The sequence below is a fragment of the Corvus brachyrhynchos genome, unplaced genomic scaffold, assembly GCF_000691975.1.
Source record: "Corvus brachyrhynchos isolate BGI_N302 unplaced genomic scaffold, ASM69197v1 scaffold255, whole genome shotgun sequence".
NCBI lineage: Eukaryota > Metazoa > Chordata > Aves > Passeriformes > Corvidae > Corvus > Corvus brachyrhynchos.
Window position 1 is genome coordinate 2,549,754 of NW_008238358.1, and position 25,349 is coordinate 2,575,102.

Genomic DNA, 25,349 nt, shown 5'->3' on the forward strand with positions numbered 1-25,349 from the left:
GAAGATCATCTCATTCTAGCCCCCCTTCCATGGGCAGAGACACCTCCCACTAGACCAGGTTTCTCAGAGCCCCATCCAACCTGGCCTTGGACACTTCTAGGGATGGGGCAGCCACAGCTTCTCTGGGCAATGTGAACCCCTCCTCTGGGTAGTTTAACTAAGAGGCTGATCGCCATGTATTTACCATGGTAGGTAAAACCTCAGTAGTACTGCATTTCCATCTATTGCATATATCTTCAGGTATTTGGACATTTTGTGTAACATATATTATAGTTCTGGTATTGTAAACAGTCATCACAATTGTCTGATGTTGCTTCTGCTCTTTTCAACCATGCCAACAATTTCCCATTTTATATGGGTTCCTACAGCCACAACATGCACATTCATTTCCTCTTTCCTGCCTAGCCATCAATTCAGAAACCACCAACCTTTCTCTCACACAGTTCCATAATTATTTCAAGAAACTTACAAAAACTGCAACAAAACTATTTTCAGCTACTTGGAGATTTGGAGTCAGGTTGAAGCACGACTCTGCCCGTGGTTTCTCTTGATCCCTCTCTGCTGCAGGCACAGAGCAAAGCTCCTTCCATAGCCCCTCATCTCTCCCACAGCTCTTTGCACACGGCTGCTGTCTCGGCTTCAAGGCTCAGCTCCACTGCCTTATTTATTATTTCCACAGGCTTATTTCTGGGAACTTGGAGTTAACAGCAGCTACAAACTACTAAAATGTCAGAGAAGCTAACAAATGAAAGAATTTGTCCCTCTTGTCCACTCCATTTATTATCTCCATCTTTAAAAGTACAGATTGGAATGTACATCTTTAATGTGTACCAGATTACAGTCTATCCCACCTTCCATTAATAACAGCTTCAGAGGGTATGGAACAGACAAGGGGCTGTAAAGAATTTTATTTTTTACTTTTCTGTATGTAAAATACCATATTATCAATATACTGGGGGAAAAACAGCAAACAGGAAATATATATATATACACACATATATATGCTTAAAATTGAGGAGAAGTGTGCAACTATGAAGCCTGTTATTCCGGAAATACTATTGAATAGTGTTATCTTCAACTGCTATAAAACTAGCATAATTTAAATAATTACAAAAACTCCGTATTTCTCAGTAGAAATAGCTTTGTGTACTCCATAACAGCACATATTTCACATTGCTGTATGTTTGCCTCACAGCCTCTTAGCCCAAACAAAAAAAAAAAAATCATGTTTTCATACCAGTGAAAAGGAAGAATAATGAATTTTCCACCAGGTAATTTTGAAATAAAAAAATCGTATTTATGACAGTAACAGTATGTTAGAGCTGGAGCAATCCAGCCTCTTTACAGGAAGGGTTATCAACTTCCTGGTGCCCACTTGTGTATCTGAGAGTATGGTGTAATTTAGGGTGCTAAGGTATGGAGGAGAGGCATTTTGCACTCTGCTTTGTGCTGCCTACAAGGTATTTCAGATTAGTTGGGATCTTTTTTGAATCACGTGCTCTCCTACTTTTCTACTGTTCCCTGAGAATTAAGCTGATGTTGAAGTAAACTCTGCCAAGCATTTCCCCAGGTCTCAGCAGAGCATTACAGGTAATGCTGTGTAGGCTGCAGGTCTTGAGAGGAGATATGAGGACCTGTTTTACACTGCACTTCATTTGCACAGTATTTAGTTCAGGCTTGTACAGCAAAACAGTACAGCAGTGAGATCAACAGGTATTGTTGTTATCCATGCAAAGCATTTTCCTTCCAGAAAAAATACTGTAAACAAACGTAATAAGATTATTTCAAATATCCAGCACACAAATTTTCAGCCCATTTGTGGCAAACAGATAGTGTTGTGTGGTGGCTGAGTGATATTTTAACTGTGGCTAGGACAAGTACTAGAGAACTGAAGCTACAGAATGAGATACACAGAACAGGCTGATATGGTAAATTACCTCATGACACCGGCAGTATTTCACACAAGAAATCAGACATCCCACTTTTCTGCCAGGTAATAAATTGTGTTAAGCAGACAAATGGAAATTTATGTATTCATTATCTATTAAGAGACACCTGGCAGGATGGCCTTTAGTCTTCAATCTGAAAATGATCCTGCTCTGACAAGTGTCAGTCAGAAGTGCTGGTGAATCAGTACAGATCTTGCTTCACTGCAAGAAAAATCAAGTCAAATTCTGTTCAGAACTGTGTAACAAGCAAGGCCTAAATGTAACTGTTCTGAAAAAAAATTCCTGCTGCTTTGGTATGTATTCCTAAAAAGCCTGTTAGCCCTCAAAACATTTACCAAGACTTCCCATTTTTCCTTATCTTCCCAAGAAAGGCTTCACACTCCCTATTATCAGATGCCCAGCCCACAGTTTTGGTCATTCTCCTTTTCACAGCTGCCTGGAAAGAGAGGAGTGGGAGAGCGGTTTCACATGGGAGAGTGGTTTCAAAACAGAACTACGGGGCCAGCACTAATAGAATTTACATATTCAAGGAGCTGTCTTCATGGTTTGGCGTTGAATTATCTGTTCTATCAAACTAATCAAAGCATAAAACCTTTTTTTTTTTTCTTTTTTTTCTCAAACACATAAATTTGCCACTGCAGCAAGACTCTGTGCTGAGGATAAAGAGATGGTCAGCCCCAGGCTGGGGGTCAATGCCAGGGAGTGACTGCGCCGTGGGAAGGCAGCGGTGCCTGGGCCCGGCCCCGGGGCAGCTGGGCCACCCGTGGGCACAGCCACCGCTCCGGCCCCGCCGGCCCCCGCCAGAGGAGCCACCGAGCCAGCGCAGGGGCAGGGCAGGACCTGCACAGTACCTTTGAGGGCAGGTGGGGTGAAGACGCTCTGCTTCCTCTGCTTGGGAGAGGCGCTCTGCGACTGCGGCGGGACAAAACAGAGAGAGAGAGGCAGTGAGAGACGGGCACAGGGGGATATTCTGTCCGTGGCAGCTCCCGGGGTTGCCCCACAGCTGCCTTCAGAGAGTGCACACGCCCATCTGAGAGTTTCTAAGAAAAATATCTTGTGTACAACTGATGGCAGCTCCTGGGCTTTCATGTATACAGGAAAATTAAGATTAGATAGACAAAAAAAGTATGTTTAATGGACAACCTTTATGACCCCCAGGCAAGACAGAACCAATACTACTGAAAATTACCCTTCGCTCTATAAAAATACTGTTAAACATAAAATTAGGATAGCCCGTGCTTTTAACAGCCTGTGTAATTGATTCTCATAAGGCAAATAAATGTCTACATATATTAAAATAGTTGCAAGGTTTACATTAACCAACATTCCAATTACAGTGCAATCAGTGATTATACATATGTGTAAGGTAGTACTGAAATATTAATATAAACATTTTAACAAAAATAAGTGGAAAACCCCTGCACCTTTTCAATGTGTTCTATTACACTTAAGATAATAATTTCAGCCTCTAATCTAATAATAATCACTCAGCCTCTAACTGAGCCTCATTTGAGTGTTGTATTTAGGCACAGCTCAACTTTTTGTGACCCCAAAATCGCATCTATGCGCAGAAGACAAATTATTCCAAAATAATGGTAGTGAAATGACACATGGAATAATAATAGTATAATTATGCCAATGTTTAGTTGCAAAAACTAACTGGAGTATAGTCAATGCTAAAGCAGAGCAGAGCAGCTTTTGCAAAATGAAAGCAGCTAAATTGGTGTCAGTATGATACCAACATGAAATAGATCTACATAAAAAGGACAAGAAAGCTACATCCAGTACACCCTTAGCTAGCTTTGGAAGACATAAGCACCTTATCACACTCCTAACAAAATTTTAAGGAAAAACTGTATGTAGCCAAGCTTTTTTTTCTCCCTTCATTTTATCAGTTTCTAGTTGTATTAATGATGTTGCCTTTCCCCAAACATTTGCTAAAAATGCCTAATATATAGACCATTAACTTTAATCAGATCTATTTCTCCATGGAACATTTGAGACATCTCTTAAGAGAACCACTTTCACACAAGTATGGCTAATCCTATTATCTAAGCTTATCACAATGATAACATTTATAAATAAAATACTGTCTTCTTTGGAAAGAGACAGCTATTTATAAACACTATAGGATAGCTTGGTGAACCTCACATCAGTAAATCTTCATAAGTTTGTATAGGAGTTCAAATTGGCACCAATCAATACCTCCTGCTGCTATTTAAAGTGCTGCCTACTGCTCTGAGCAGTGGGTGAAGGAGAAAGAGATCAGGGAGTTGGAGGAGCTATACAAGGGGAGGTTAGAAAAAGGAATTGGAGGAGCCAACTTTTAACTCCTGTGCAAACAACATCACTGCACTGCCTGCTGTAGGCTTGACAAGTGATGGAGAGAGTGCAGAGGTGTTTGAATGCTTTTGTGGCCCAGCAGTGACCTGCAGATCCCCAGCAATGCTCAGGGGTGAACCGGCAGGGTCACCTTGGGTTTGCTATCTTTTGACAGGGCATGGCAGCAAGGCAGAGGGGAAGGTTGCCTCTCCCAGCTCCCTGCTACAGGGGAAGGGAGAGCTGGCAGAACACACAATACAGCTTTACACAGCCCTGGTTTGAAAATGATGGTTCTTAAAAGGCTGTGTTACTGCTGATGGCATGACAATGTAAACAAAAGTATCAACCAGGATGAATCAGTGAGTTTCCAAGGGTTTTTTACAATAGACCTATTTGAACAAAATATGTAAAAAAAAAAAATAAAATCGCTTACCTCTGCCTGTGAGATGTTTGTTCTCTTCTCATCTTTTTCTAGAGAAAAAGATATGGAAAGAGAAAAGTTAATACAGAAGTGTTTCTCAGTGCTAACACTTGTAACTCTGCCCTGAACCTATAGCACTGCTGCAAATAAGAAATCAACCTTCTTATTTACAGCTTTTCTTTCTCATTTGTATGTCTCAGAAAGCCAGAGGCCCTGATTAGCATTTAGACACAAGCACTGCATCTGAAGCACTTAACTCCCATTTTTGCCTGTGAATAACAGGGAGCAAAGGAGTGCCTTCAGCAGCAGGTCCTTTGTCCAGGCTGGCAGCAGGGCTCTGCACTGCCAGTGGGGCTGTCATGGTACAGGTCTGCTTTGCCCAGGGACCGAGCTTTCTTCTGTGGTCAGAGAAGGCCTGGTTGCCAAATGGTGTGAAGCAAACTCACAAAGGGTTCTACCTCACTCAAATAATAACAAGAACCTCCCCTCAGTTAAGTTATTAATATACCAATATTATTATACTGAAGAGTGCCTCACATGTAAAATTAACAAAACAAAGCCTAAGAAAGAGGAATCTTTCACCTTATAAATTTCATGACACTACCAGACTGAAATTTTTCCTGAAACTTCTTACCTTTGTTGCCTTAATTTGCTTTAGACTATATGTGTGGCAGAATTAGAAAAACTTGAGATTTCTAATAAAAATAAGTGCCTCTGGGAATCTGTATGAACAACTAAGTAAGATTGTAGGCAACATCATTAATACAAGTAAGATTGAGAAAGAGTGAGTCATAAGGATCTTCCTAACCATGGAAGGTAACCAATTTTTGTCTGAGCTAAATTGTTTTGCTGCTGTCTTCATGTGGTTAACAGCTAGAAAGTGTGTCTTCTGCTGATGATTTCACAAATATTTGGCAAAGATCATGCAGGATATTTGATTCGCAGTAGTTTGGAGCTGTAAAATAAAATGACATTAAAAACAGAGATATCAATCATTCACTGTACCAATGGGCCTTCTAAAATTTTCCACACGCAGATATCAGTGTGTAATTTTCACTGAGGTGTGACAGATCTGTAAATGTAGGTCTGAGCAAAGAATTAGGTCTAGGCAATATCATTTTATCTGACTTATTCTCTAGATATTGGCTGCTTGTGGTGTGCTGTGTATGGGGGGACGAGCCAGGCCATGCAGCTGGATTGATTGCATTTTCTATCTCATTCTTTGCCATTGTCTCTGTGCATCTTGCAAACACCACTTGACTTACCAGATTTTTCAATGTAAGTATTTCCCATTACCTCTCTCTGAAAGATATTCAACTCACTCATACTCAGGGTTAAAAAGTGTAGCTGAAAACAGTGCTGATTACTAAAGCACGATCCCACAGATACAGAATTAGACAAGACAATCAGGAGGCCAGTTTCCTGCCATTGACATTTGCATGAACTTTGGTAAGGTCACTGATCGCCTCCTTGACTTCCCTACCTGTAAATAAGTATAGCAGTGTCTACTCAAGTCCATAAAACACTTTGGGGTATGATGGCAGGCTGGCTAAATGGGTGATTATTTATGTGCTAGCAGTCTTTCTTATTGGTTGCCTACCAACACATTTCAATGAGTCAACATTGACTTTCTTTTTTTTTGATTCAGGATACCAGATTTAGCTTAAACACTAAAATTTGAATAATTCAGGAACTTTCAGCAAAGAACAATGAAGAATAAGTTACATCCCATTCCTTCCTGAAACTCCAAATTTGCCCAGATGAAAACATATTTTGTAAACCCAAGAGGATGCTTGCATAAGGAAAAAAACCTGACATCAGTAGCTTTGTCATGTTTCAAGTCTTGATCCTGAGAATGTGCACAACTGCAACCCTTTGGGCTTGCACATTTTGTGTTCTGAGTGATGTGACATTAAAACTATCAGAACTGGAATATTTACAGCCTTTCCTTTCACCCAGCAGCCTTTATATGACAGGCAACTTTGGGAATAAGGACTGGTCCTGTATGGCATTAGAGAAACCATTCATATCCACAGGGCAAATAGTGCCAATGAGACGCATCAGACAACATGGACATTTAAGAACAACCTATAAAATCACATAAACAAACAATTTGCCAAATCAGTAAACAGAGATCAGAAAGTAACCTAAGGGACTGAAAGACATGAACTCAAGGCAGGAGCCATGAAGTGTTTCAAGCGAGTCATGAGATGAAGGGAAAGGTACAACTGGCTGGAGATAAGTTTGGGCAATGGTACATTTTGACATGAGTTTATTTTTGAGGACAGAAGAGGATCACATGCTTATTTTTAACAGGTATTTTGATGGATAAGACTCAATCAAGAATATAGGTTTTTAAGGAGAGATGACAAAGAATGGGAGCAAGGGAATCCTAAAACCCCGAATGCAATAGACTGAGGCAGAGAGCATAAAATAAACAAACTCTCTTTGTACAGAGGAGGAGGAGGAAAAGATGAAAGGCAAGGGGGACATGAGGGGAAGAAACAAGAGCTTGTGAGTAACTGAAGTAGCAATGAGAGACAGGGACACTGGGGTTGTAGCAAAAGTAAAAGGGGAAATTTAGGGATGACAGAGCTGGAGTGCAGTGTGGGCTGGAGCTCAGGCAGGAGCTCTCTGCCTGGGTAAATACTTAGAGACATCTTGGTCTAACTGAAGGATTACATTAATGATTGTGTGAACATTCTTCCTTGGACAAATAGGGGTTTTCCAGTGCAACTTCTAATGCTTTATAAAATTACTTTATAAAGCAGTTTAAATAAATTAATGAAAGCATGTTTTTACAGCAGTCTGACCAAGAAAGCGTCCTTGTTAGAGTACATGCAAGTAGGAACTAATGCTGTCCCTGCAAGAGGTCAGTACTGGCATCAAGAGATCATGTAGAAAATCTCTGTGACAACAGATTTTATGGTGAGAATGGAAGGTACAAGGTAAGAAAAAACATCATCAGTTAGTGACTACAAATCAGACATTTCCACCAACGGAAGTCAAACAAGCCATGCATCTCCCACCCTCAAGTCCCTCTCAAATCCATTAGCAATTATAAACTGAATTTCTTTAGTGAACTCTTAGAGCATAAATTCATCTTGAGAAGGGTCAGGAAATAATCAGAAATGAAATCACAAATGTCAGACTGTGATATCACTTGATTCACAGGGCAGAATGAAATCTCTGGTTTGTCAGCACCCTTTAGTTCCCATTGACTACGGTGCGGGCAGGACTCTGCTCAGAAAAAAATCATAGCTATACAGAATGAGCTGTATAGTTCATTCATGTTTACAACCAAGCAATTATATAATGGAGAATGTGAAGAGATCAGCTATTTCTCTTATATATGAAAGGAACCCCTAGCTCTCAGTAGGTAACTTCTCCCTACAGGTTTGCTCTCTTTTTTGGGGCCAGAAGGGAAGAAAATGATGTTCCATTTTCCTTCCTCACAGACCATAACATTGTTCACAGAACACAATACAGCTGTACTGTATTCCACATCTCAACATATGAGATAAACATATTTTTTCCAGTTTAACTTATTCTCGGCTGCTCTAATTACTAACAGGAATCTAATCAGTCAAGTAATTTCTTGAAAGTTTTTGTGTTTTTGTCATAAAGGGGCATAATAGAAATCATATGAGGACTAGAGAATGGGTTTGTATGTACCCAAGTGGAGGTATGTAAAAACAAGATTGGAGCTTTGTTTAGAGACTTCTCACCCACGCTGAGGAAAAAGCAGTTGAGGACTTTCCCTTGTCCTGGGTGAATAATGTCTGAGCCTAGTGTGATCCTTACCTCATGTAGGCTGGAGCAGCCTCTGGCAAAATAAAGGGGATTTCAGGCTTTTGTCAGTATCCTCAGATAAATAAATAGGCAATGAAGGGTTCAGTGTAAAGGGTATTCCCCTCAATCCAGATATGTGCACAGACTTTCTGAAACAAAGCCTTAGTTTTTTAACGAAAATCACTTCTGAATGCCCATCCGCCTGCACAGATCCCCTTCCAGCATCAGAGTTCTAAGCTTTAGCCTTTACCCAGGGCAAAGTCTCACCTGCTTGCAGGGAAACCTGCAAGACTTGGCCCAGCTATCTTGCTGAAATAGGTTGAAGAACCACCATGGGGGTTGTCTCCCAAACACGCTGTTAGCAGAGCTCTGTGATCTTTATCCGCGCATCCCCCAGCCGAGCTGAGCTAACAAGCTGAGTGCCCCCAAAGCTGTGGTTATTTGAAGCCAGAGAAGAACCAAGAGGAAGGGGGCTGGTTGTAGCTGGAATGAAATCTGCTTGGTGGTGCAGATCACTTCTTCCATGGATTTCCACTGCTGTGCAAACAGCATGTCCGTGCTGGGGGAAGCTTTGTGGTCATTTTAGAGTGAGATCAAAATTCATCTGCCTTGCTTCTCCCCCTGGATAATGTTAATGCACTTGGAGCAGCTATGCAGGGCAAGAGGTGACCTACTTTAAAAGAGCAGGCCTCTGATATCACCCATGGGTCTGCAGTGGTCTCATCCAGCAAAGGCTTACCTCATCCAGCTAAGTACCCTGCTTGCTTTCCCCTCAGCAAGAGCAAATAAAAGCCTTTTCTGTAGGGTTTTAGTCAGGCACTGGAGAAACAGAACAGGTCAGAGAGGCCAGCTTTTACGCAAAAGAAACTCAGTAAGGGACTGGTTTAATCATTGGAGAAAGCTTCTTGTAGAGAGTTTGGGATTTTCCTTGGGAAAACACAGCTGAGCAGATAAAAATCATGGGGGTCTGATAGGTTTGGACTCAGGCGATTTTAGAAACTAAAACCCAAAAATAATCCTTCATTCTCCTGACATTTAGTGGCAGAAAAAGATGAAATTTTCTGAAATTTATGTTTCAGTCATTTCACATTTCAATTTCTCCATCAGTAAAATAAAATAAATATTTTTTGATCTACCAGTTTACCTCGCTGGTTTTTGACCACCACCATCTGTATTAGCCACTGGTATTTATAAAACAAGCTTATTGAACTCTGATTAGAAATTGACAGACATATTTGTTTTTTCTGCTATCACAACTACTTTTCCTTTCTTCTAGAAGACATAGCAAGGTCAAAAATGTTTAATGTTTTCCTTTTGCCAGGGTCCTAACTACACACTGCCACATCAGCTAGTGTCTCATTGCTTTTCACTAAACCAATGAGGTAAGAAAAGGAAAAAAAAATTCCAAAACATACAATAATAAAAAATGCTTACGTAGTTAATTGTTTGATTTTAGCTTGCTGGTTTTTATTTGCCAGTGTTTATCAATGAGAACTTGACCATGGGTGTAGATGTCATTACATTTAATTAGAAAGAAATATCCTGGTAAGCCCTCCTGGAGTGAGTATATGTTTCTGAAAATATTCCCATTGCAGGAGCACCTCATTAGACTCCCAAATGCAGCTGCTGTGGCAGGCGTAGCTGGGAGCTCTGCTCCCCTCCTCAGTCAAGTGCTGACAAGAGGGAGTGTGCGCTGCGGTGCTGCTGCATCTCACTCACTAATCAGCATCTAAATTACTGCCTGGCCCTTGAGGGAGCACTAATAACAAGATTTGTATAGCAAGCATTAATGAAAACAGGGCAGAGAGGAATTTGCTATATACACAGGCATTTGCATGCCTATCTATCCTGTCAGGCGCCTGCAGCTCAGGTGTGTAGTTTGGGAAAGGTCCCACGCTGTGCTGACAGCACTGTCGCCAAGGGACCTCTCGTCCCTCTGTCTCAGAGATCACAGCACATCTTTTCCCAACTAGCTCCTGTTGTAACCAGCCCTTTTTACTTCACTAAAATACTGCAGGCCAAATGAATCTGCTGTTTGGACACTCCCATTTTTTTTTCCAGGTAAATCAGTTATTTAAACAACCCTGTATTTACCACCTTCAATATTCAAGTAGCCTTTACTAGTACTGAGAGTAGGGGCTGCAATCTCTTTTATTAGACCAAATCCTTCCTGAAGGTGCTCAAAGTCAGCCACTAAATGAAAAGAACAATCATCCTTTCCTTCCTGATGCACACAACAGAATCTGATCCAAACAGTATCTACATCTCTGATCATACAGACAGTATCTAAGGACCCACTTTAAGCTGCACAGCCGTAAGAATATGAAATAAAACCACCTTTCACAAACTAGACCAATCAAAATTTCTTTAAAACATGCATTCTGGTAAACATAATCTATTTTGGAAGAAACTGGAGACATTACAAACCTCAAATGTGAATCTGAATGTATTTGTTTACATCACATGATTCTGAGAAGGGAATTATGGTGCCTGATTCACCGCCTTGTTATTCCAGTTTCATGCCAGACTCAGGGAAATCAGTCTCATTTCACTAACATTAAACTAGAATACAAGAGTGATGAGTCAGGTCTGCAGCCTTACCACAGAGCAGTCATGAATTATTACAACAAGCACAAAAATCATCCTTCTCCTAAGCATTTTGCTCCAAATTTTTCATTCTCCCTCCCTAAAATACATGATAAATGTTAATATAAGACAAATACTAAATAAGTCCCATAAATCAAACATAGCTTCTCAAAATACATTTTGAAAGAGAATTAAAACTTAATTATTTTCTCCCTTCTTAAAAAAGGACTAAGTTTTCTGCCTGATGTCTTGAAGTTGCATTTCTGCCTGACTTTGTGGTCTTCCGGCTGCTGCCAACTCTGTAAGGCTTTATTCTGGTACTGTCCTGGCTTTGAATGACAGGACATAAAACAGGTTTTGTGGAAAAACCTGTCATGAAAAAAGCACTGACATGCAGAATTTTCATTTTCAGGTCTGTCCTGCTCCATGAGAGAGGGTCAGGTGAGCAAGCACAGGGAACAGACTTCCTGACGTGAAGTCCTGGATTGATGATATGGGGACAATTAGAGAGCTGGCAGATCTTCCTAGAGAAGTAATCAACCCAAGGAGAAACACACTTGAAATAAACATTCTGTTTGGACAACTAATGTAAAGATTGGCTTTAATTCACAATATAAACAATGCTAGCCTTGGAGATGTTTTCTTCTAGCTGCTTTCTAAGCAGCACTAACTCCTCTTTGGTGAAGGAAATGGAGACAGCTTCCAAAGAATGACTGACTAAATAAGATTAACCAGGAGGAGGTAAGTACTTTATTTTTTCTTTTGATCTCTCAGATAAGACATTTTCTGGACCAAACAAAAATCTCTTACTAAAATATCAGGAATGACTGTGAGCTAAACTTTTAATGTAATTTGCAGCTGACCAGTGTGAACTCCTGGCACCAGAGCTGGGAGGAACCTCTGGCAGGACCACAGGGTGTCACTGTGGGCAGAAGCTCTGGATCAGGGTTTGCCTCCACACTGTTTCAAAGCTCCCTAAAATTTACTCATTCCAAAAAGATACCACTTATTTAACAGCAAATTACTTCTTTCTTTTTCCAGCATGACAGAGTTAATCAGAAATCTGGGGCGTCTGCTATGGTCTGACTCTTGGCAAGAGGAGTTCATCAGTCCCTTGTTCTTCTGGGTGTTAAGGGGAGCTGAGTGGTGTTGCAGGCAAAGTGAGTCCCACAGGAGTTCAACACATGCTTGGTGCAAATCCTGCACCAGCAAAACAAACTGGGCAGAACAGAATGTTGGAGGGAAGTGAAAGAGTCATTTTACTGCTGACTTGATTGGGCCATAGGTTTCAGCAAGTTTTGCCATTAAAAGTCAGTATTTTATCCTATACATGCAGCCTGAATTGGTTAAAAAAAACCCTCAAAAAACTGAAAAAAAAGGCAAAATACTTTCTCATTTAATAAGCTAGTTCTAGATTTAGTGCAACTGGGAAAGAACTTCAGCTATATGTAAACTGTGTTTTAGTCAAAACTCATGCTCGTTATTTAAACTAAGTAATAGTCATATCAATATTCACTACATCATTGAAAGTCCAGGTTAATACATTCAGACAAGTAAAAATAAATGAGGCTAACTGAGGAAAACTGCTGGGCTTAGTGATGTGAAATTTAAAATCCTTGGTCTATTAGGAAAGTTATTGGTAAACTCAGGTCTCAAAATGAGCAAAGTAAGACTTAAAAGATACACGATGATCTACGTATGACCCTTTTGTACACAGTTACTTAGAATGATTAAAATCTCCCATTTGGGTTTAAATACACAAAAATTTTTTTAGAAAAAAATCCCTTATTCTTGCAGCAAATAAATGCAGACCAGGATGATACTGATTTTCTGGCATGAACCAGAAGGGAACTGGACAGCCATCATTTATGGGAGCCCCAGGCAGTGCTGGAGGGCCAAACTAAACTACAAGGAAACCTTAGAAAATTAGACTTTCGTGGAGATACAGAAGAAGACAAAGGACAAAGACTGCAAAGTAGACCTAAATCACAATATGCTGTCTCCAAGTTGTCCTGCTGTGTAGAAGGAGAACTCACCTCATTGTGATGTTACACTGACATAGGGTCTATTCTGACATCAGTAAAGATTGCATCTTTGCTGTATGGACCAAGGGCAGTTTCCACACTCATAGCACACCCTCACCTGGCCTGACACCTGGCAGTGAAAGATAAGATTCACATGAAGGAAATAGGAAAGCAGTACAGATAAAAAAGGTTTTTGAGAGGTTATAGGAAGGCCAGAGCTGTTGAGAAGCTGCTGGCAAATACTCAGAGAAAGAGGTTCAGAGCAGAAACACGAGTCTGAAATGAGTGTGCCCAAGTAAAAGAGACTGCCAGACTACTAAATTTTTGTTAATAATTGCTACCGTTTAACCAAATATTCCCAACGCTCATACTCAAAAAACTTCCCAAGCAGCTTGTGATTATTTTGTACATTGAATAAGTCATCACAATGTTATGAGTTTGAGAAAAGACTTAGCATGGTCATTAAGTACTTTCAAATGCAGAAGGAAGACAGGTACCTTGAGAAGACAGCTACCCAGGGTTGTGAGTCCATCAGTAGCACTGAATAGTATTAATAAAGTGCTACTTTACATCTGCTTGCTTGCTGTAGGTTCAGTCTGGGTTCAAATGACCAAAGAGGCTGAAGATCTAAATACAATACTGAGGCAAGGACCAAAATACGATATTGAGGCAAAGATCGTGAAGTAAAATCCATTATTACCAGAAATATAGTGCTAGCAAATCCCTGGATAAACTTTGAAACCATTTTCTAATACCTTCATATGCAGGAATCAGTTGTGATGGAAAATGGCTCAGAAGTGACCTACCGATCACAATCTTTGTATCAGTGTTACAGCTGCAAATGCTATCACTGTGAGTGGTTCCTTTCTCGGCTGAGAGCTGCAGGAATATTCTAAGCTCTAAAATAAAAACCAGCAGCAGCAGCCAAAACCAAAAAAACCTCCAGCCAAACATTTCTTAGCATGCTATATCTCATAAAAACATTAAAAGAGTATCCTATCTGAATGTGTTTGTACATTCTGGAAAGTGACATTTGCCATGGGAGAAGGAAACATACAAAACAATAAAATTTTTCCTTAGCCAGTGATTATTATTGCTGCCTTAGCAATTTCCTTCCTTTTGGAATAATACCTCAAGGATTTCAGTAAGAATGCTTTGTAAAGCTAGTCCTGGCCAACTGCTTGTGGCTTGCTTGTGGTTAGAATGCACATGCAGAGAACTCTTCACATACATGTATCATCTTACATGGGAATCAAGTCAGCTACTAATAATAGTTCTTCTTGGGGGTTAGGACCCTTTTTACAGAAAAGAAGATGCAAATATCAGTTTTGGAAAGCCATTGCTGGGTTTTCCAAGCTTTCAAAGAATCAGCAAAACAAGGTTCCATAATCTCATTCTTGCCTTCGGCACAACTAGGTGGGCTGGAACAGCCCAGGGCAATCATTGTTAGCTCAGAATAAATCAGCTGTAATTTTCCAAAGGCATTTTTCAGAATTTCTACTGACCTTACTATATACCAGAGACAGAGGGGACCCTGGTTTTTGTTTTACACATCTCCATCTGTGCTGTCACAATAAGAAACACGTTGCTGTGATTCCTGTGGAGTGAGCTGTTCCACACCCTCCTGTGGGATATGCTGTCCACATTAAAGCCTAAGTCACACACCAGCACCAGCGTTTCAGGAGGCTTGAAAGCACACTTCGAAAGAGTAACAGCCTGCTTGCTGTCTACTGTATTTTAAAAACAGACAGTAAAAACCTCATGTTGTTCAGGATCAAAAAAATCATCCAGGTCACAATTCTTTAAAGTGAGAGCTCTTTTTTCTCTCCGACGCCTCATTCCCGTCCCCACTCCCCGTTTTTTCAGTTCATCAGTACAATTCCACTTCAAAGCGAAAAGGATACAAAATGGCACTTAGAAATATTGTAACAAACATGTTGCTTTCAAATAAGCTGGGCTTTTAGGTTAAATGGCTCCCTGATTCTGCAGCTGTCCTGCAGATCCTAATATATCCGGGAAGAGGCAGAACAAGTGCTTCAGCTGATCCCAGAGAAGCTACTCTTTGGAAGTGGCCAAGTTCATCCAAATCTTTGCTTTCTACCACTACCTGAGAACAGCTGTGGCAAGGAACTTCAGAAAGACTTGTAGGGAATACTATCACTACATGCCACTAAGTGGTGGAGGCTCAGTGCAGAAATGTTTAGGTTATGGGATGTCCAGGTACCAGGATAAGCCATATTGCAGGGTGCAGTAAAGCTCACTGCTGTATTGAACTTTCAATCTGCCTTGCTCGTGTTCATTTTCTGTGTGACTTCCTCTGTCTAATCAGAACAAAGGACATGGCGTCAGGTAAAAATCACAACCTTTACAATGCACCTTCATCTACTTAACACTGCTGACTCTGTTAGTGCAGTTTGGTTCCACAAGATGAATAATACCAAGACATCAATTCTCTGTGCGACATCTGCATGCTGGGCATCCCAGGGAAAACAGGCACAAAGAAGGAGCATGTCACTGTGCTTCATTTTGCTACTCTCATAGTCTTTTGATCCTCTAGTAAAGCCATCTGAGAAAAAAACCAGAAGTGATTTTAGATACAGACACAGGAACAGCATTTTGAAGGGAAGAAAGTGAAAACAGAGCTCCTTTCAATAGACATAAAGAAAATTCTACCCTAGAACTGCTTTGCTTACTGTAAAAAGAAACTCAGCTTGTCCATCTGATCTTGTTTCCACCAGCTGACGATGCAGGCAGCTCAGACTTACAGGAAAGCAAAGCTAAGGTCTGCAGCTCCCTGCACTCTCACTGAGTTTCTGCAGCCTTCTGTAGTTGGCAAAATCTTTCAGGATTGATATGTTCAATTTGTTTAGTCTCTGCTAGCTTTAGGTCCAGATTCATCAAATTCCCACTTTTGATGTATTTTGAAGTGAAGTTTTAACTTTAGTTACACCATATAAAGAGTTAAATTTTGTCTCTAAAACCTCAATAAATGGGCTGCCTTGATTGATGCTTTAACCTTCCCAATATTCTGAACATAACGAGGTTAGTGCTAAAAGCTGGATTCTCTCTCATCTATCTGCATTATCTATTCATTCTGCACACGTCACCATGGCAAATGAGTGCTGCATTAAGCACTAAATAGCAGAGGTCAGAAAAACCCTGTGTTGTATTCTTTTCCCCTCGGCAAGGCTGAAACATTCTAATAATGGATTTTAGTTTATTACCTGATATGAACTAAAAAAAAAAAATATTGAAAATATCTGTATTAGCACATTATTGAAGTTAGATTTAAACATAACCTAAAAACAATCTTGAGATTCTTATTCAAAAAATTTTTGTCTTATAATGTTTAAATTTACTTAATTTCTAATATTCTCTGAAATTTTTTCTGCCATTTAACACACCCCCCTCAAAATAAAAACAGAATCTTGCCATAGGCTAAACTAGACATATTTTGATTCAAATTCTTTGTTTAAAATGCCATCAGCATCCCAAATTGTATGCTCATGTAGCTATATTAAATATAGCTTAAGTATTTTGATGATAAGAAGTAATTACACCTAGGCACTTCATTTTTTAACGAGAAAACTCACCATCTATTCAGAATTTTCAGCAAAACAAGCTATATGAGGTGCGTAAGTATTTGGCACAGGGCAAATCTGTTAAGAGCTCCTCTAGCAAAATATTAAGCCTTATGAATGCAATAAAGTTAGAATCTGTCCAGCTAACTTCCTCACCAGGTCGGGCAGCCATGCACACTGCTATTCCCTACCCATGGCACGGCTCTGTCGCGCCACATACACGGAGGTGATAACAAATATAAACATTCCAAAAGCTTATCAGGCCTGGCGCTGAATGATCAAGCAGCTGGAGAGCCGTAACGTGAAGCCATGTATATTAAAAATTATTTGCAAATAATCTCCTGGGGTGGAAGAAGGCTGTTTCTATGGTGCTTTGGTATAAGGAACAAGGAAAACAGATGAAGAGTACAAGGTTCAACCTCAGAAAATACCACATTCACTTTCGGATAGTTCCACGGACATTGACCCTTCCAACACAAAACCAATGGGAGGCAGGGAGCAGGAGGAACAAGTACAGTCATGGTACACATTAGGAATTTAGCTGCACTGGTAAATAAAAAAGTATTTCAATTCATCTCTTGGGTATTCAAGGCTGGAACAAGAGTAATGGATTAATGCAATTTCACCCATACTGGAAGTGAGTAAAACTTTTGGGGTTTTGGCTTCATGTTCTCTCAGCTCCACCACTTCTCTGGTGTAGGCACAAATCTGAGTTCTGTTGTGAATATTCAACCTCTATTTCCATCCTCCAGAGCTTTCTCAGGCACTGTTTGCACCCTGGACTGCTCCATCTCATGGAGGGATTGTAGGCTCTGGTGAATGGGAGGGACTCATTCTTGTTTGGACTAAATTTACTCACTTCAGCCAACTAGGAGAAACAAGTTCATACGGGCTATGTGTCATGTAAAATGTATCTGTACAGTCAATCAATAAACAAAGTAAAGGAAGGAAGCATGGATAAAAATAAACATGAAGAAGTCAGTAAAATAAGTGAATTTTCACCAGAACATGCATAACAGTTTTTTGTTTTGACTGTCTCTGAGTAGCTGACAGACCCTTCACTCTTTTCTGACTAGAAAGATGGTCCAGACTCTATCTGGGCTCTATATAAAATAGTGTATGTTTCCTACTGTTTCATACTATGTGGTTTACACAATTACAAACATATTCACAGGGAATGTTTCTATTTGTGAATTACTGTGACCTCAGAAACAGTGAAAATATAGCTGGCTGTTTTGGTGATAACCCTCAGTTTATAAGGCACAGCACTGCTCACTGCATCCCAACCAACTCAAGCCTTGTTCTCCAGCCTGCTGTCCTTACTGCTCTGCAGGGAGCATAACAACTCTTCTCACAACTGATGACAATGACGTATAAAATCCTCATCCTCTCATCCTCTAATGAAAATGGAGCATCTTCATGAAATGGAATGTTTTCATGGATGATGCAAAACCCCACTTTTTTTTTAAAAAAACCATAGTTTCTTTTTGGAGGCTGTGAATTGCTCTTCCTGGGCTGCATAAAGAGCAGCTCAAGCACAAGTTCTTGACTTTTTTTCTTTTTTTTTTTTAGGTCCTTGAATTTTCCTTTTAGTTTTCATGGAGTCTGTATTTACACTACATATGTGTGAGGAACTTTTGCTGGGCCTTGTCCAGGGACTTCTGTGAGCCTGAACTGCAGAATAAATTCAGAGTAACCCTAAAAGAGCATGTAAGCATAGTGCATATAGGTAAGAAAAAAGAATGTTGTTTGCCACTGAACATTTGCAGTCACACATCAGCCTGCAAACAGCAGGATATTTTCAAGCACAGATATTTTCATCTCTGTTCTGGAATCCCTATCACCTGTCAGGTCTTATGCAATGTTTACTTCATATATGTCATTGTTTCACTGTGTCAGACAGTCCTTTCCATCACAGGCTGAAAGAACACGAAGGCCCTCACTGCCCTGACAAGACGTGCCTGATCTCTGAACATCCTGGTGCCATTGGTAAGGTACACTGTGCTACACCAGTGCTCTGGTGTGAGGGGACACGAATGTTTTTCATTGCTTATTTAAATACCTCCACAGACTCCTGGAGTGATATAAAAAGGGACAGAATACTTAAATGGCATATACATTTAGCATATAGAAAGATTAACTAGTTTGACAAAAAAAAAATAGAGCTAATGACAGTTTTTACTAACGTACTCCTTTTCTGAATGCTCTGTTACCACATTAGAAGCCTAAATTTGCAATTGAAAACAGCTGCTCTTTGGCTTACTCACTCTCTTGTTCTTGGACAAAACTAAGCAATATGTCCTACCAGAATCTCAGTCTTTTGAAAAACGTATCAGTTTCCATGAACTCTGATACCAAGAGTTTTCTGCTGAGATTTTTCCCTGAGAAAGTATAGCAGAACTGCTTGACGATGGTTGGCAACACCTGCCTCCCACTAAGTAGATCTTTTTTTGAGCTCAGTTTATTTTGGTTTGGAAGAAAAAGAACTATGTGATCATTAGATCTAAAACCAAACATATTCATTCACCTAGAAGCATGATCCAACTAATATTAGTCACAAACATTAACGCTGGGCAAAGCAACTCACATTAATCCCATCAAGAATGTGGTGCTGGTACAGTTTGCATCAGCAGAAAAGCACATCTGTCTGTGGTAATGAGATTTATGGTACAGGGAGTGTCTAAAACCAATTTACAATAAAAACCTTAACTACTTTGCATTGTCATGGAATTGACAAAGGTGTAAGGACAGATTTTCCTCCCACCTGTGTTTGCTGCTGCACTAAATACCAAGACTGCCCATGAGGCATCTCAGCAGAGCTCTGGGGAAGTGACAGTAAGCTGAAAGGCATGAATCCTTTCTGGGTAACCAAAAATCAGCTAGGAAAGAGAAAGCAAAACAGCTAATACCCAAACACAAGCTGCAAACACCTTCCTTGTCTGGAGACAGGTACAGATTACTTTTCTTCAAGTTATGATTTCTAGCACTCAGTAAGCTCAGAAGTACTGTGTTATACTGAGAAGATATGTTTTATATTATATCACTGAGAAGGTATGTTCTGTATTATATCACTGCTTTTGCAGTGATAATATACCCTTCCTGCTTTGAAATGAGATTTGCGAAGCCCAAAAAGGCAGCTCTGTTTCCAAACACTGAGTAACATTTACATTACAAGCAAGGCAACAAAGCAGAAAGGGGAGTTGGAAACAGCAAATACATAGAAAATTTAGAGACAGAGAAGTTTATCCTAATGTTTACCCATATTCTAATGCTTCAAGAAGACTGAACACTTTGACATAAGTTGAAAAGCCTTTGCCAGCCAGACTGTTTGATGTTGTGTTGGCTCTGTGACAAAGCCAGTCTGTACAGGAACGCTGGCATTGTTTTCTGATCAAAGCAAGCCCTAATGGTATTAAACCTGAGTTGTGGTCTGACGTGCTTCCTTCCCTCAGCTATCAGTTCTCTACTTTGTTACCAGCATTTTCTTGAGCTGCTGCATTATGATATTCTGCTTGTTTAAAGCATGCTCAGACTTTTACTTCAGATAATTAGAATTGAGATTCCTATATTTTCTGCTATGCTGGGTAAGGAGACAGGAGCTTGTGTGTACACAGAAAAGGTTGTGATGGTGATACTCAGTTTCTACTGACTTCAATGATACTGCAAGGGTAACAGGAAGCAGGAGAGCTTTAACAATTTTTGGATTAAGCTCTTGTGTAGTGTAATAGTTAAATATGTCTTTAAAACTAAGCATGTGCTTACGTTTCTTTTATAAAAAGCAGACATAGAGCAACTGTGGCTATAGCAGGATGAGAGTGGGTTACCCCAGCAACCCATGCACCCACCTCACAGGATAAGATGCTGCCCATTTGTGTAGTTCTGTCACTTTATACTTGTCTTTGCCTTCACAGATAGTAAAAGGGTCTTATAATTTCAAATAAAATAAAACTGAATGGATATTATGAAATCAAACATCAGATGCTCAGAAAATATAGCTCCATTGATGGCAAACAAGGCACAATAGATTCAAGCAACAACTTCATAACTCAAGTCTCAGTTTGCTAGTTCTAGTTTCTCTGCTCAGATGTGACATAATCCATCTAAGAGCACTTTACAGAGAACTTACAGATTGAGTTAAGGGTTTACTCATTGCTGTGTTGCTTCACAAGCTCTTATTGTCCACTTCAATCACTGTTGCTACTGCAATTCAAATTTCTCTTTTGTTGACTGTGATTGCAATTATATACTATGCCAGCCAGAGTGAGCACGAGGAAATGTGACAGTGATGCTACAGGCTGGATGTGAGCTCCTGTAGTCACATTTATCACCTGCCTTTAAATCATTCAGTGTGGTCTAACACTGTCTCCTTGGAAGCAAGGAAGTCAAGCAGACTCTTCTTACAGTTTTTGAGTAGCTGTCATTGGTTTAAAATGACTTAGCCTTAGTAGATACTCCATCTTCACTTTATAGCACAATTGACCTGACCTAAATAGGTGAAGACATATCCCTGTCAAAGCTGTAACAGGCATCAGGGATGGATGACAAGACTTAGCAAAAAACAACTTTTAGATCTTTTTACAGAACAACTCAAGCTGAATTTATTATGAAGTTCTGAAATGTCCAAGCACATTTTATTGCCTTCTGGTTTCCAGACGGGTCTGGATCCAGAGCACCAGAATACCACAAAAATGCTACTTTCTTTTCCCTGCAATCAGAAGCAGCTGTAATAGAAGGCTATAGACAAGTCTGATTCTTACAGCATGCCTGTCTCTGTTTTTCAAAAAAAGAGAAGTTTAGATAATTTGAGTAAACTTTGCAGGGGCATCCAAACATTTAGAATGGCAAATAGGACACACATTTCAAACTTGCAAGCATATCCTTCACTAGCCCCTTGCTCCTAAAAAAGGAAGCGGAATACTCCAGTGGGTAAAATTCAAGGCACAGGACTCTTGTTTACCCCAGCTCTAATAAAAAACAGGTGGCCTTGACAGTATCACTGGAATTCTCTGCTGCTCAGTTTCCCCATTCATCTAGGGAATCACACTTCTAAAGCAATTTTTTGGAGTGTCAAGTTAGCACCCTAACTATTCTTTTTTTTCCTTTTTTTGTTTCTTTTTTTATTAACTGCATCCATTTGCAGTGACGACTTTGCTGGTTTTGGAGACAAATTGTATTCAGCATCCCACTGAATTCTATTCAAAATCCAGTAATGGATCAGCATTTTAGGGTTTAATCAGCAAGGTGTCAAGAGACCCTAGGATTAGCTGACTGAAAGTTGAAGGCATACAACAGTCTCAGAAGCTGTGCAGCACCTTGCCAGATGAAGACCACAAAGGTTTTTTTTTTGTATTTGCACTTCCATTGTAAACCTATTGTCTGCCTTTCCAACCTGGTTTTATGGTCCTTGTATTCAGCAGGTTTACACAGCTACCTGCACACACCCTGTTCAAAACACTTGCTCATAATTAAGCAAGAAACACCCTATGGAAATCTGCATGAACTTCATGCATGAACTTCATGGTGAAGAGCAGGAAAATGAAGCTGCTTTTAAAGTTTTTATTTTCATCCATCTTTAGGTCAAATTTAAGAACAGGACAAGGTTATAATTTAGCTAAATAATACATTCATTAATACTAGTTCCCAATATCTAGAAAAAACAAATAGTATCTAAATAAATGAATCTAAATAAGTGCAGACAAATACTAACTCATGGGCTTTTATGGAAGTTGGCTGAAACTTGCAGCAATCCTGACTCATAATAAAAATGATTTATTTAAAGACCTATTATGAACATTGCAGGAAAGGTGATAACAGACATGCACCACTTTGTTTACAGTAAAATTTCCTGTAAATTAAAGAGTTCTTATTCTTTGTTTGGTTTTGATTTGGTATTGTACCAAGTATCTGTTTATAAAAGGAAATATGACAGTACAAAGTGTACAAAGTGAATTGCAAAAGAGATTAACAGTCAAGGTGAATTTGCTTTAAATTAAGTCCTAGCAACACAGACAGTGTCAATCCCTTTAAGGTAAAGAAAGTCCAAGGCAGATCTTCCATGCCCTGTTTTTGAGAGCTGAACAACGTGAAATTCAGGACAGAAAGCTACTCTCCAAAAAGATTTTTATAAAATATTCAGGTGACTAAGAGATATGGCAGGAAAAAAATGTTGCAGAGCACAACAAAGGACAAGTCTGATGTAGAGTAGGCACTGTGTTCCAATGGACTAAGTGCTGAGGACCTTCCCCTTTTTGTGCAGTTTTTTGTTTATAATGCTCCCTAAACAGCTTATTAAAGAATCTTTCTGAAGTCATATTTATATGACAAAGTATGTTGCAACCTCAAATCATCCCATGCCACAGAAAATCTTCTGTGGGGACTCTTGGATGAAGACAACGTATTCCCAGTTGAGAAGGAATAACGAAAACCCACATTTTATGTTTTATTGGAAAACTAGAAGAGAATCTGTTTTGTAGAAGCAACTCCTTGGGTTGAATTAGCCCTGGAGCCAGCCTGGTATCTCTAGAGATCAGACTTCATGGGTCTCCAAAGTCTCCACCCAGGGAAAGAACATGTTTGTGGATGGAAGCACTGGATCTAGGTTGTATTAATTCTCCTTGTACATATAACCAGGATTTACATAGAGGATAAAATTTTGAAATTAGTGACATCATCTGAGGGCCAGGAATTACCTGTGTTCATGGGGTTTACTCCAAACAGTCCTAAGATCCATTATTTGATATTTAGTGCTACAAAATTAATGCTGTATTTTTTAAATCACATAGTTAATCAAACCAGTTTGCAGCCAGTCCTGTGTATACAAGTTCAGTGGTTTAGAAGGTATGTTGGTATGGCACTTACCTGGGGGCATGTGTTCATTCATGATGACGAGTGATGCTGGCGTAGGCCTTCTTTTCCTGATCTGTAACAGATAAACCGAGGAGAGTCATTAGGACCCATCAATTGCCACACACACAAAGCAAAGCAAAAAATCTGTCTGGTGTCCTCCTGAGTATAGGCCAGGCAAAGTTAAAAAGGAAACTATTTAAAGAACAGTAGCACTTCACTGTCTTTCTGACAGCAATCAGGGTCATGCTGCTGCTTGTTCTGGGAGAACAAAGGCACAGGGAGAGCTGTCCAAAATATCTTTAGGATTTGTAATCATCTTGCCTTAAGTTTTTGGATATGTGTTGCTGAAAAATATCAGTCATATCTTAAAATACTGACATTTAGCTTTGCATCAGGAAGATGATTATAGTAGTTTGTGAGCTTGTATGTGCAAATACCTAGTACTGCCATAGCTCTCACAAGTAATAATTAATATTTTGCAAGTGCATTTCAGAGCTGATATTGCAGGCATGCCTTCCAGCTAACTTATAATTCTAAGCTGTGGTCAGATGTGTTACTACTATTACTACTGTTCTTTAACTAAAAATACTCCAGTATTTAAGACTGTAAAAACCTTTAAAAAGAGTATTTCCAATACAGCAGATTTTACATACAAATACATAGTCCTGAATTGGATACAGTTCTTCAGAGTTTATCTGGGTAACTACTTTTGTTCCATTAACCATGGCTGAACTGCGTGGTATTGGACTACCCTCCTATAAAGCACACATTTGCATTGAAAGCTTTGTGTTGCTTCACTAAAGCCTCCAGGCTCAATATTCTATTGAATTTAAGAGAGGGACCAGGAGCATCTAAGCTAGAAACCATTCTGACACAAAACCTCAATGTCAGTGTATTTGTTCTTTTTTTATTTGCTGAGCCAACATCTGTATTTAGCTGGGTTCAGGTTTTGCTTTCAGAGGTATAAATGGAAAATTACATCATCAGGGTTAATGGGTTTATTTCAGATTAGTGTAACTGTAGCTGACTGTAGAATTTACTATTTTAATTTCATCACACACCCACAGTGAAACTGTATAGCACTTGGAATCAAACTCACAACACACACAAAAAAAAAAGGACTGCCCATAAATACCGGGCAGAAAATAGGCTACAGCATTTCAAAAGCCATGGGAATTCCAGGAAATCCTAATCCTATGGTCCTCACAGATTTCAGAAAAATACCAGAACACATTCTGCTTGAATTCATTGCAGAACTGTTCTGTAAGGTACAGACACCCTGCAGCTCAGAAGTGCCTATGGACAAAATGAGGACCCACAGCAATTCTTATCTGCACCGTTCTAGTATTTCGCATCTAATGGTCACTCACAACTCATCTTTTTCTGCAAAGGTGCCTGCCTTTTAAGAGACATGACATCAGAATATTCAGGGAACCAGATACCTGTCCTAAAGGCGCAAATAATTTCATAGCTAATGGTATGGAACTGTCAAGGTTATAATATTCCCCTGGTATCATCTAAAATGAGACAAAACCCAAATAGCAGCAAATTTTGAGAAGGATTTGCACTGAGAGAAATATACTGGGTCACCTAATTAAGATTTATCCAGTTTTCTCACAAGACTCCCTGTGACCATTTTTTATGCATCTCTACATGTATCTGTACACAGTAACAGATATCTTTTCCTCCTTAGATGTCTGTACTGATATGCATGTATCAGCACAGCATATATATATATATATATATATAAAATTATGTGTATCTTTTGGGAGTGAGTTAAAACCTAAAATTGCACACACATTATTCCAACAAGGATGTAAGGAAGGTA

The 25,349-nt window shown here is 39.6% G+C and overlaps 1 protein-coding gene across 1 annotated transcript in view; it reads right to left on the minus strand.

Annotated features, from left to right (window-relative positions):
- Nucleotides 1-25,349, minus strand: part of PPP1R1C (protein phosphatase 1 regulatory inhibitor subunit 1C) — a 49,767-nt gene that overhangs the window by 23,637 nt on the left and 781 nt on the right. The window contains exons 2-4 of the mRNA XM_008634834.2: nt 23,534-23,594; nt 4,705-4,742; nt 2,801-2,861 (exon numbers count right to left, since the gene is read on the minus strand). Of these exons, the coding sequence (XP_008633056.1) occupies nt 2,801-2,861; nt 4,705-4,742; nt 23,534-23,594 (160 nt within the window). The remainder of the gene's footprint in view (nt 1-2,800; nt 2,862-4,704; nt 4,743-23,533; nt 23,595-25,349) is intronic.